Source organism: Eschscholzia californica, unplaced genomic scaffold (genome assembly GCF_041429995.1).
Source record: "Eschscholzia californica isolate CP2 unplaced genomic scaffold, dmEscCali1.0.p SCAF_2, whole genome shotgun sequence".
Lineage (NCBI taxonomy): Eukaryota > Viridiplantae > Streptophyta > Magnoliopsida > Ranunculales > Papaveraceae > Eschscholzia > Eschscholzia californica.
Window position 1 is genome coordinate 10,634,960 of NW_028238309.1, and position 13,840 is coordinate 10,648,799.

The 13,840-nt window shown below is 33.9% G+C and overlaps 1 protein-coding gene across 1 annotated transcript; it reads right to left on the reverse strand.

The window, feature by feature from the left end:
• Positions 1–5,565: 5,565 nt before the first annotated feature.
• LOC147556146 (phospholipase A1-IIdelta-like) lies at positions 5,566–7,260 on the reverse strand. The gene has a single exon (XM_086663920.1). It carries the CDS (start codon positions 7,105–7,107, stop codon positions 5,836–5,838), a length of 1,272 nt encoding a protein of 423 aa, XP_086520046.1. The 5' UTR covers positions 7,108–7,260; the 3' UTR covers positions 5,566–5,835.
• Positions 7,261–13,840: the final 6,580 nt, after the last annotated feature.

The following is a 13,840-nucleotide window of genomic DNA, read 5'->3' on the forward strand; positions in this document are numbered from 1 at the left end:
ATAGGAAAGAGAAAATTTGATTTCCAAATCTGTTTAGAGGAGAGAGAAATTATGATTTGTTTCTATCTTTTTTTTTCTAATAAATCTCCATATTTTTGGCTAATAAATCTCCATATTAAATCTGTAAAGAAGAGAGAGAAAATTGATTTGGGAAAGTTTAGATTTTGTTTCTAAACAGATTATAGAAGAGAGAGAAATTTTCGTGAGAATCTAACCGTTTTTTCCTAAATTTATCCTCAAATCAAGGTACATTAAACCGATTGAAATTCCAAATGAAGTAGGTTTAGAGAGAGAAAGTGTCTTTATGAAAATTGGTATCCAATCTGTTTCGGCTGAATAAAGATCCCCCACAAATCACGCCCACGGGTTTTGGGAAAGTTTCCTAAAACCCTCGTAAATTCAAAAAACCCGGGGTTTTTTTATTTGGGATACATTTGGTATTACCCAATAAATTAGCCATACTTTATACCCTTCTTGTAAAAGGACCAAAAATCCATAATCTAAGAAGAATGGTCTATAGACCTATTATCAAATTAATTTTGGTCTATATACCCATGGACTCTAATTATTATTACTATAAGTCACAAGGGATGTCTGTTTTTATAAGACTAAACATGAATTAACTTCATAACCCATCAATAAATAGCCCAAAACTTGAAAATTTAATTTTTTTTTTGTTGCAAAACTTGAAAATTTAGTTAGTATCTAATTGTTAAGTCTTCGAAAGACATCATGGATGCACGAAACTACACATGAATTTGCAGATTTTTTCAAAATATTGCGTCCGTAGATAAAAGTTTTGAGCACTTTCAAGATATTGAATTTGTAGACAAGATGTCTTGTAGACATCTCAAGTTATTGAGTCCACAAAATTTATAGCAGACATTTTATTTTAGTAATAATAATCATTATTAAGATTATGATTATTAAAAATATATAATGTCATTATCGTATTTCTTCATAAAAATAGACATTGGTAGAGTATTATCTTATCATATAAAACATATAGTATTTCAAAAATATATTTGTTATATTATATTATTATTATTATTATTATTATTATTATTATTATTATTATTATTATTATTATTATTATCTTATCATATGAAATAAAAAAGGTTACTAATACTTCAAAAATATATTTTTGTACTTTCGTGGATGGCTCGATATCTGTGGTCATTTATGAACAATTAACGGATATTTATTATTATTTTATTATCATGTGAATAACATAGTATCATTGATATTTCAAAAAATATTTTGGGTTGTCATAGACATCTGGATATCTATGGATATTATTCGACAATTGGTGAATATTTACTATATTATTTTTATTGTTGTTGTAATATATTATTATATTATTAATCTAATTATAGTGATAATAATATTATCATTATTCATTACTTTTACTATTTTCTTATCAAAATGTCTATAAATGTATTGCATATTTTGTAAAACGTTCTCTTCGAAACACACTCCAAATTTATATCAAAATGTCTAACAATGCCAACGAGCCAAAATATCTTGAAATGTTCGTGAATTCATGTGGCAAACAAATAATAGAGATATTGAGGGACATATGAAATGCCTGAAACAAATAACAGAGACATTGGGAGATATTTGGAATATTTCAAACCAGGGACGGATTTAGGATTTTCACTTTGGGGGTGCAGATTAATACACTAGAATACATTTTTTTTTTGCAAACACAGTAATTAACAAAATATTTATATTCATTAATTATATTAATACATCAACGATTACAAACACAATTGACTTCTACGAAAATTCATATTTTGAAATGTTAGTATAATCAACTCATTGTCAGTTCACTGAAAACTTCTTTTTCAATATTACTAGTACTAATTCTTTTTTTCGGGAGGATTCAAGGGGTGCGGTCGCACCTGCTCGCACCCCCATGAATCCGTTCTGTTCCAAACGAATGTCAGAGACATGTTTAATATTTGAAATATCCTAAACAAATAACACAAACATTTGAAAATATTTCAAATGCCTCCAACTAATAACATAAATATTGGTAAATATTTTTATATCATGTAACATCCACAACCACTGCACCCTTAGAAACAAGACAATAGTGGAGGGAGTAGAAAGTCACTTTTTAAAAATAAAAAGATTTTGTGAGTCATCATCCTTGAGGCCTATGGAAGAAAGATCCATAATAAATTTAGAAATCTCTAAGTATCAAAAAAAACTAGATTAAATGGAAGTATAAAAATATAAACAAACATCCTCTGATCATGGGTCAAAGTAAGAGTTGGAAAACATCCTTTGATCATTTATGAGTTTGATTTTAGGATAATTCCTAGATTCCATTTTGATGCCGACTAAACTAAACAAATTCAATTTAAATAGGTAAGATTGTCTAAATTTGTTAGATAATGTGGTTCATAAATAATTAATTGATCTTTGATGAGTGCATCACATAACATTCAACAATCCAAATAGTATTTCGTAATTATTTATTTATTTGTTGCTAGGTATTTGGTAGTTGGCCTAACATCGTGATCTTAATTCCTTTAATCACAATGACCAGCCAAATGACAGACAAAAGTCTGAAGCAGTAAAAGAGTGACCGTTTTTGAGTGAAAGGGAAGTGTGTGGTTCACATAGGAATTGGACAATGTTAGCTATAGTACCTTAATTATGATAAGTTGCCAGACTGTAAGTCAGGTTGGGGAATACTATAGGAAAGGAACACAAAAAAGGTACCTCTAAAGGCGCCCGTCTTATAGCTCCTAGCTCACTCCTCTATTGGTAATCTCTGAGGGTCTCGGCCTGAGCAATCCGAAACTCATGAATGGGGGCAGTCCGAAGAAATTCGGATTGGTCCGAGTCTATGTTGTCAAGTCCAAAATGGATTAGGTCAAGTCTGGGTGACCTCAGACTGCTCTAATATCTGGGAAAGTTAAGAGTGAGGGAGACCCAAGAGTAAAAAAAGGAGGTGCACGTATAGATGCACCCTTTAACAAGACCTCGACACGGATAAATAAATACTGCCTATTTCTCTTTCTTTGTCTCTTTGTTAGGTCTTCGACACCACCACACTATCATTTTTCGCGCCCTAAGAAATCAAAGTTGGAAAATTTTATGTGCACCGCAAGTTTTTGTTAGTTCACAAGAAATGAGAAAAGGGCTAAACCAGAATAGTGTAGTGGCACCTAGTGCATAAGCGCATCACAAAATACCAGGGTCGGCCCTGATTTTTCGGTGGCCCGAAGCGAGACCTGAAAATGTGGCCTCTTCTATCAAATTGTAAAATGTATAAATGTGTTACATGAAAATCGTAAGTACCGTAAAATATTTTCATCATATTTATATAACAGAATAGTTTTTTTTTATAATTACAATCAATGAAATTTGTTCTTCTTAAATTTTTCGATGCAAAGTCACTAATAATCGTCGAATAATCAAGACTGTCAGCCATATCCTTCTCAATAGATAATATAGCTAACCTGTTTAACCTTTCTTGCGACATAGTAGATTGAACATAAGACTTAATCAATTTCAACTTAGAAAAACTTCTTTCTGCAAAGGCAACAGTAACTGGTATCATTAACATAATTCTATGACAAACCCATCTGTTCGGTAACAACCTTTCATATCTTTCAAAAAATCTAGCACTTCAAATGATTTTTTAATCTCATTTAGTGAAAGACGCTTCAACACTTTCAGTTTAGAAAATAAGTCTAGTCCGTCTGTGTCATATGACTCATTATGCTTGAAAAAGGTTTCAAGGCGACCACATGAATCTTTCAGATCACCATCATCTTGAGACTTTAACTTTTTTTTAACTCAAACAGAAAACAAAATATTTCTTTGTACTTCTGAAATTGAACAACTTACTCCAAAAGACAATAGATTTTGTTTCTAGAAATTGAATAAACATGCTGGTTTGACACTTTGGCATGAAGTAAGGAAAGGATATTAGGATTTCATGATTTGGATATTTAAAAACATTTTTGTTTCATAAGTCAAACAAACTGTTGGGAGTACCATTCATTTAAAGATCATCAAATTTGGTGGCCCTTTTTTACTTAACATTTGTTAAATAGGCCCTTATAGTTTTCTTAAAGAGTTAGGCTTCTTATATATTTCTTAAAGAAATTAATGTTTTGGTGGCCCCTGGTGGCCCGAAGTGACGTTTTGTTCGCTTTTGCTCAGGATCGCCCCTGCAAAATACCCACGTCCTTTGTGGCCGGCAGCCCGGGGTATGTTCAAGGTGGCTGATCCGCCCACACGCCAAGCGTCCTTCTCTCTCTGTTTTGTTAAAGGAGCTCCAAAAGAAAACTTCTACAAAGATTATTTTATCTTATTTCACTCATCCACACATTGAAAGGTAGGTAGAAGTTTACCTTTCATGTTAATTTATGTAAAGGTTTAGATTGAAACTCTAGAGAATATATTATCATATCCTCTACGTTTTAAATATATGATCGATGTATAATTAAACCAAAGACTTTATCTTCGTCTAAAGTATTAGTATGTATCAAGAACTATAGTTCAAAAATTTATTTCGGCTCCAATTATATGTAATTAGACTAGGGAGAGAATTAAACAAGTAATATTTGTTAAGTTTGTGGCATCCGACTCAAATGAATTGACAATGAGTGGAGAGGACCTATACATTATATTCTTGGTTGTTAATTATCCCTTCTTCCATGTGTGACTATTCTCACACTCCCCCTCACGTGTGGCGTGGTTACCCCAATACGTGAACCTTTTGTTTCAGGTGACGCGGAGCACGTGTAGCTTTTAAACCAATCACGTGTGGCCCTAGCTCATATACCATGTTAAGTTTGTGGTCATCCGACTCACAACCAATTGACAATGAGTGGAGAAGACCTATACATTATATTCTTTGTTGCTAATTATTATCTCTGGATATTTCTACCCTTCTCATTGTTTTTCTCTCTCTTCTCAGTCATCTTTCATGTTTGATCGTCAAGCTTCACCGATTTTATCTTCTAAGCCCAATTTGGCAAGGATTTTAAAGGAGATAGTTAATCTTTTGTTATTCATTATGATTTGAGGAATTTATTTTATGGTAATGATGACTCCTTATTCCAAAACCCTTTTGAATGTCCTAAAAGCACCCACATTTTCTTCAATTATAAGATCATAATGGTAATTCCCCAAGCTTTACCAAATATCGATATTGTCCTCACTTTTCAACACCCTGACCTAAACCCAACATGTGCAGGTTCAATGTGTCCGACAAAGACTTAAGGAACCTACCCAAAAGAACTCAACACTTGTATATAAAGCTTGAAACAACACTAAAAGTCTAAGCTCTAAACGCTCCCTCAACCGATGTATGACTATCACAATCCTCCACTTGGATGTGAGCTATTGTCAGCTCTGATACTATCTGTAACCCCCCATGCCTTAGAAAGTATCCATATTTTCCGCTTTTTGACACCCAAAAGTCCAATAACTAGGTATCAGATTTTATTTCCGGCGAAGGCTCCACGAGCACGCACACATACCCATAGCCTATGCTCCAGATGCTCTCCTATCAATGTGTGACTATCACAAAACTTGTCATCGAGACAATCTCAAACCATACTTTTATTTCATATCTCAAAACGAAAAACACATCCACAATAGGTGAATTTTTTCCTGGACACCTTATTATTCTTTATGGACACAATAAAGATCAGGACCTGCCTGGTCTCCATAGTAGGGAAATAGAATATGTTGCTAACACAGACTAAAGTGGGCTTCACCAATTGAAACCCAATTATTATCTAAGTTGCTGAGAAAGCACAAAAACAAGACATACATAAAATATTAAAGCAACACAAAACTAACTTAATTCAAGTAATTAAACTCAGGCACTGGTAAGTCTTCATCATTAGGACCAGCTAAAACCCAGTCTCCATTTTCATCAAGAATCATCCCTTTGTTCTTCTCAATCCACCATGACCCAGGAACCAAGCACTCATCCTTCAGAAACTCACATGACTTGTTTACTAAAGCAACACTTCTCTTCACCTTCAACTCAAACTCTCCTTCATGTCCATTCCAACCAGCTACTATATGGAGCATAGCTTGAAGATTATGCCAGTCACTTGGGTTGTTTGAGTCCTTCAAACTTTTCGATTTCCGAGTATCTATTTCTAGCTCAATACCTGTATAATCATACCCTAATAACTTGCTTGGATAAAGTGGAATAAGGTCAATAACGTTCTTTACGTGCAATACCCGAAGGTTAGAAAACGATTTAACCTTGTCATTGAAAAGCTTATCTCCAACTTGTGGGGATCCAAATACTATGGCTGTCACAGGTATCTTAGATAACCCATTTTCGACAAGATCGAAAGCACTTAAAATCGCTAAACTAGCACCAAGACTATGTCCTGTGAGTACTACACTTAGATTTTCATTTTCGTACATACCCGCGAGTTCTTTTATCTTGGTAAGAAGTTGAGTTCTTGCACTTACTTTGGTGAACTCAGAATCAGGGTTATCTGATGTATAAATTGTAAGCCATCCTTCCATAACCTTTGGAATCTTATTATCGTCTTCCTTGCTAGTGTCATCATCTTTTATGCCAAGGAAAATATCATACCAGTGTCTTGGATGATGAGTTTTGGGTTTCATTAATGGCTTAATAGATGTTGGTACAGCATCAAAAACATCTATCCATTCATAAGTTCTTGCTGTTCCACGCCAAGCAACATAAATTTCTCGTCTACCCAAGCGCTTACTGACTTCATCTGTGCTAACAGCAATATAACCAATCCAATTCGATTCACGGTCCCAAGCTTCTTTCGATAAGGAGAAAGAGAGAAGAGCTTTCGGGAGATCAATACGAGAAGTTGCATAGAGAAAGGTATGAACAAAGTAGTCTTCGGCTGAATCGAATTCAACTCTTCTTAAGAAAGAACTTTTGCCGTAACGACTACTTCCACAGTATTTGGAGTGTTTGTCGTTGTTGAAAGCATCGTAAGTAGCTTGACAAAGGTCGCCACAACGAAGAACAAGTTCTCGAAGGTGTAGATTGAGAGGTTCAATTAAACCATCCCAATGGTTGCTTCCGAGCAATTCTTCCCATGTTGCTTCTTGTTTGGATATTGCCATACTTGATCAAAGCTAGCTCTTGAAAGGGTAAGGAGTGGTTTGAGATAGGTAGATGAGCAATTGATGAATAATGTGTAGTAGCACATATTGCATTATATAATAGCTAAATAGTAGCATGTGCTTATTCAATATGGACCATATTCAATCTTTTCATTGGTATTTTGAGGAAAGTGGGTCATGTTTACATTATATCTACCTGTAGGTCAAGAACTTCTAAAACCATTCTGCTTTTGGGATGATATGATTGGAGATGGGTAAAATCATAAATATAATAATAAGTTTCCAAAGAAGAAGGAAAGCCAGAGTTGACGGAGGAAACCAAATCATCATACATTTAGATATTTATATTTTATGTCTATCTAATCTATTATGGTATCAGAGCTAGGAAAACTTTAAAGACTATAGTTTGATCCTTCCTATGATTCTGTTGAAAAGAGGGCTTTTAAACCAAATTTGAGTTTGGGCCCAATATAAAAGTGTGGGTTTGAGTAAATGGTTTACCAAACTAGAAGGGGTAAAAAAGTAAAAGCCTCATGAAATTAATTAAAAGGGTGTAGAGAGTTCTTTTCTTAGTCAAGTTCAAGAACAATCTAGAGAGAGAAAGTAAAAGGAGAATAGTATACAAGAAACTTGAAGAAGAAGACATAGATCTAGTATGAATATTGTGTTTAAGGTAAGAACTAACTTCAATATCTAGTTTAATATTGTGACAAAACTTTGTGTCTCTTGTTTTATGAGATTGTGTAGATCTAAAGAAGCTTTATTATATGAAAGTATGTTGATGTGAATCTTTTGAGTTTATTGAGTGTATTGAAGTATCTATACCTCTAATCTCCAACAAATTGGTATCAGAGCCATATTAGTTTATCAATTCAAGCTTTTTCAACATTTTTTGAGATCTAGGGTTTGTGAAATTTTTGGGGATCTTTTAAGAAAATGTCAAATATGATACAACCTCAAATACCTAGGTTAACTAAAGAGAACTATGAACATTGGTGTATTCAAATGAGTGTATTATTGGGATCTCAAGATTTGTGGGATATTGTTCAAAATGGTTATGTAGAACCAACTCAAGAAGAAGAGAGTTTTATGAATGATGTACAAAAGTGTGTTCTTAAAGACTCAAGAAAGATGGATAAAAAAGCCTTATTTCTTATCTATCAAGGAATTGATGGTCCTACATTTGAAAAAGTGTCCGAAGCAAAATCATCGAAAGAGGCTTGGAATATTCTCAAGAATTCATTTAGAGGAGTTGATAAAGTGGTAAAGGTTCGTCTCCAAATTTTGCGTGGTGAATTTGAAAGATTGAGTATGAATGAAAGAGAACTTGTCTCCGATTATGTTTCAAGAGTATTGTCTAATGTTAACGAAATGAAAAGGTGTGGTGAAAAATGTGATGATGTTCGGGTGATGGAGAAGATTTTACGGTCTTTGACACCTAAATTTGATAATGTGGTTATTGTCGTTGAAGAATCAAAAGATTTGGAATCCATGACGGTAGATGAATTGATGGGAACATTGCAAATCCATGAACAAAGGGTGAATAGAAATGTCGCAACCTCTTCAAATTGTTCGGTTGATCAAGTACTTCAAGCAAAACTCACTTTAGAAGAAAAACAATATACACCCCAAAAAGAAAGAGGCTATGAGAGTTATGGTAGAGGTTATGATAATGGTAGAAGAGGCTTTGGAAACCAAAAAGGAAGAAATTTTTTTAATAGAGGAAGAACAAATGAACCAAGAGGAAGAGGTAGAGGAAACTTTACTAGACCTTATAATAGCCAAGGTAGAGACAAAAGGGATATTGAATGCTATAATTGTCACAAGCTCGGGCATTATAGTAATGAATGTTGGTATAAAAATGAAGTTAAGGAAGAATCAAACCTTGTTGAAGATGAAGTAGAAATTAATGTTGATCCTACATTGTTATTTTCTTGTGATGGTCTTGACGAATCACTAACAAACACTTGGTATTTCGACACCGGTGCAAGTAATCATATTTGTGGAAAAAGAGAATTGTTTGTTGAAGTGAATGAAAGTGTGAAAGGGTGTGTAAAGTTCGGTGACTCCTCAAAGATACCGGTGCTAGGGAAAGGTAATATCCTCATTCAACTAAAAAATGGAAAACATAACTATATTTCCGATGTCTATTATGTTCCCGCAATGAAAAATAATATTTTGAGTTTGGGACAACTTTTAGAAAAAGGTTATGATATAAGATTGAAGGATCTTCATCTCACATTAAGAGATAGAAGTGGAACTCTAATTGCTAAGGTAAAGATGGCAAATAATAGATTATTTCCCTTGAACATTCAACATGGTGATGCAAAATGCTTAAACTCTATTGTGAAAGATGAATCTTGGTTGTGGCACTTGAGACTTGGACATCTAAACTTTGATGGGATGAAGACCTTGGCAAGCAAGAATATGGTAAGGGGTTTACCATGTATTGATCACCCAAACAAAGTGTGTGAAGGGTGTATCTTTGGCAAGCATCATCGCACAAGTTTTTCTAAAGAAGGGAGGTGGAGAGCATCTAATATATTGGAGCTTGTGCATACCGATGTTTGTGGTCCATTGAAGCCAATGACAAATGGAGGTAACAATTACTTTCTCACTTTTATTGATGATTTTAGTAGAAAAACATGGGTTTATTTCTTAAAAAATAAATCCGAAGTATTTGAGGCATTTAAAGAGTTCAAGAACATGGTTGAGAAACAAAGTGGTTTTATGATAAAGAAACTAAGGTCCGATAGAGGTGGAGAATATAACTCAAGAGCATTTGATATGTTTTGTAGAGAACATGGGATTGTTCATGAACTTACTCCGTCATACACACCACAACTAAATGGAGTTGCCGAAAGGAAAAATCGCACCATATTAGACATGGCAAGAAGCATGTTAAAAGAAAAAAGTTTGCCTAGAGAATTTTGGGGTGAAGCCGTTGCATGTGCCGTATACTTGTTAAATAGATGTCCCACTAAAAGTGTCTATATGAAGACCCCACAAGAGGCATGGGGTTATTACAAGCCTAGTGTATCTCATTTAAAGATATTTGGATGTATTGCTTATGCAAAGATACCGGAAGCAAGAAGAACAAAACTTGATGACAAAGGTGAGAAATGTATCTTTCTTGGGTATAATGAGCAAATGAAATGTTACAAGTTGTTTAATCTAATTGTCAATAAAGTTCTATTTAGTAGGGATGTGGTATTTGAAGAAGATTTGGCATGGGAATGGAAAGGAAAAGAAATTGTTCAAGTTGAACTTAGACTTGAAGGAGAAGAAGGAGAAGATGTGCCACCAAGAGAATTTCAAAGAGACCCACAAACACCACCGTCCTCATCTCCATCATCCTCATCATCGGGGGGAAGTTCTAATGAAGGGCCAATGAAAACAAGAAGTTTGAGAGAGATATATGAAGTTGTGGATAATGAAGAAGAATTAAACTTGTGTTGTTTTCTCATTGATTGTGATCCTATTAGTTATGAAGAAGCCATCCAAGAAGAAAAATGGGAAAATGCTATGAATGAAGAAATTAATGCAATTGAAAAAAATGATACTTGGGAGTTGACAAATTTGCCAAAAGGATACAAACCTATTGGTGTGAAGTGGGTGTATAAGACAAAGAAGAATGCAAGTGGAGAAGTCCAAAGATACAAAGCAAGACTTGTAGCTAAAGGTTACAAGCAAAGAGCCGGCATTGATTATAATGAGGTATTTGCTCCCGTTGCTCGTATGAAAACAATTAGATTGTTAATCTCTATAGCGGCTCAATATTCATGGAAAATTTATCAACTTGATGTCAAGTCGGCATTCTTGAATGGTATCCTTGAGGAGGAGATATATGTTGAACAACCTTTAGGGTATGTTAGAAAGGGCAAAGAAGATAAAGTTTATAAGTTGAAGAAGGCCCTTTATGGGTTAAAGCAAGCTCCACGTGCATGGAATGCAAGAATTGATAAGTATTTTCAAGAAAATAGATTTGAAAAGTGTCCTCATGAGCACACTTTATATATGAAAGTGAAAGAAGGTGGATGTATGTTATTTGTTTGTCTCTATGTTGATGATTTGATATTCACCGGTAATGATTCAAGACTATTTGATGAGTTCAAGAAGAGCATGATTAAGGAATTTGATATGACCGATATTGGATTGATGGATCATTTCCTTGGTATTGAAGTGAAGCAAATGGAAAATGGCATATTTATTTCTCAAAGTGGATATGCTAAGGAAGTTCTTAAAAGGTTTAAAATGGAGTAATGTAATCCGGTAAACACCTCTCTTGAAAGTGGAGTGGAGTTGAGAAAATGCTCAAGAAGAAGTGATGTCGATCCTACATATTTCAAAAGTTTGATTGGAAGTCTACGTTATCTTACATGTACAAGACCGGATATTCTTTATGGAGTTGGGCTAGTGAGTAGGTACATGGAGACACCGGATGAATCTCATCTTAATGTTGCAAAGAGGCTCCTTCGATATATTAAAGGTACGCTCAATGATGGTTTATTTTTCTCTTGTGAACAAGATTTTAAGCTTATCGGTTATTCCGATAGTGATTGGGGTAGAGACTTAGATGAAAGAAAGAGTACATCGGGGTTTGTATTTTTTATGGGTTACACGGCATTTACTTGGTCTTCTAAAAAACAACCCAAAGTGACTTTATCTACTTGTGAGGCGGAATATGTAGCCGCTAGCTCCATGTTTTGTCATACAATTTGGTTAAGAAATATGTTGAAGCATCTTCAATGCCCTCAAGTTGGTCCAACCGAAGTGTTCCTTGATAACAAATCGGCTATTGCTTTTAGCCAAGAATCTCGTTTGTCATGAAAGAAGCAAGCACATTGATACACGCTACCATTTTATTCGTGAACATGTTAAGGAAGGTGATATTGAAGTGATGTATTGCAAGTCCCAAGATCAAATAGCGGATATATTTACGAAGCCCTTGAAGCATGATGTCTTTGAGAGATTGAAGTGGATGTTAGGTATGAGAAGCTATGGAAATTTGGTTTAAGGGGGGATGTTGAAAAGGGGGCTTTTAAACCAAATTTGAGTTTGGGCCCAATATAAAAGTGTGGGTTTGAGTAAATGGTTTACCAAACTAGAAGAGGTAAAAAAGTAAAAGCCTCATGAAATTAATTAAAAGGGTGTAGAGAGTTCTTTTCTTAGTCAAGTTCAAGAACAATCTAGAGAGAGAAAGTAAAAGGAGAATAGTATACAAGAAACTTGAAGAAGAAGACATAGATCTAGTATGAATATTGTGTTTAAGGTAAGAACTAACTTCAATATCTAGTTTAATATTGTGACAAAACTTTGTGTCTCTTGTTTTATGAGATTGTGTAGATCTAAAGAAGCTTTATTATATGAAAGTATGTTGATGTGAATCTTTTGAGTTTATTGAGTGTATTGAAGTATCTATACCTCTAATCTCCAACAGATTCTAGATCACGAATCAGTAATCAATAATAAGTGGGAATCTCTTCTTCGTATAATCACCTAATGCCTAAACAACAATATATCCACAATTAAATTCGACTAAAAAATTGCAGATCCTGAAAAAGAAAAGTAGCTTACAAGATTATATGAACTTAAAAGAGAACAAACAAAATGATTATTCAAGAAAAAGTCTTCACCTTGCTGACGAAGACGATGTCGGATTCAGTTGTGCAGATACAACATTTGCGATCTTCGCACATGTATCTAAGACATGAAATGCAAGTAAACCAAATTTCTCGATGACTACAAGACCCGTGAGTTACCTATTTAATGGTTCAACACATACAACACAACTATCATCCATAGTTTTGGAGGGAATTTATTTTTTAGTTTGAAGGTCGCTAAAAAAGATGATCGGCCAGTTACATCGAAGAAGATGATGAGGTGGCAAGAGGGAGAGATGACGTGGAAGAAGAGGTGCTGAAATAAAGGAGAGAGTGAGAGATAAGGACATAAGGTAGATTTAAACTGTTTTTAAATTTTTTGGTAATTAATTTCTTTTTGGCCCGAAAGGGTATTTTCAGAAAGAGTTCAAACTTTTTTGATCTTAGGGGTCAAAACGAAGTGCCGAACATTTATGGGGGCCAAAACTGTAAATTGATCCCAAAATGAGGGTTAAAATGAAATTAACCCTTAAAAGTATGTCAAACCAGTCTCATCAAGTTATTTTTCAAATTTTTAACAAAAAAAAAAAGTTATTTTTCAAATTGAACTTTTGGTTTATTCCTTATTCAATATGCGGGAAGTTATTAGGAGAAGAGTTTTCAAAGAAGAAAAAAGATCTAGAGAAAGAGGAAGCCGATGGTCATAGAGTTAGATATTTTCATTTTATGTTTATCATTTCCTTTAATATTTATTTATTTAATATGTTTCTATTTTATTTAACATCCTCAATATTATAAATAAAAGTCAAAATGATAAACAAAATAAAAAATCTCTCTTAGATCAGCCAATAACTTACTCTCTTAGATCAGCCTTTAAAATTTATTTCTTTCATATGTTTTTATGTTATTTAACATCCTCAATAATTTCTTTAAAATCTGTCTTGATCATCAACCAATCAGTTTTGAGTAATGATAAATCCTCAAAGGTCGTAAGTTGGAAATTTGATGAGTCAGAAAGTCGGAAAATTACCAGTCAAATGATTGCTAAGCATGACTGTGCTTTTAATATGGTTGAATATGATTATTTTAGAAAGTTAATTAGATCTTACAATCTGGCAACCAAGTTTTAT

Excerpts from the sequence above, each read along its gene's own strand:
- LOC147556146 (XM_086663920.1), bottom strand. The coding sequence starts at position 7,107 with ATGGCAATATCCAAACAAGAAGCAACATGGGAAGAATTGCTCGGAAGC.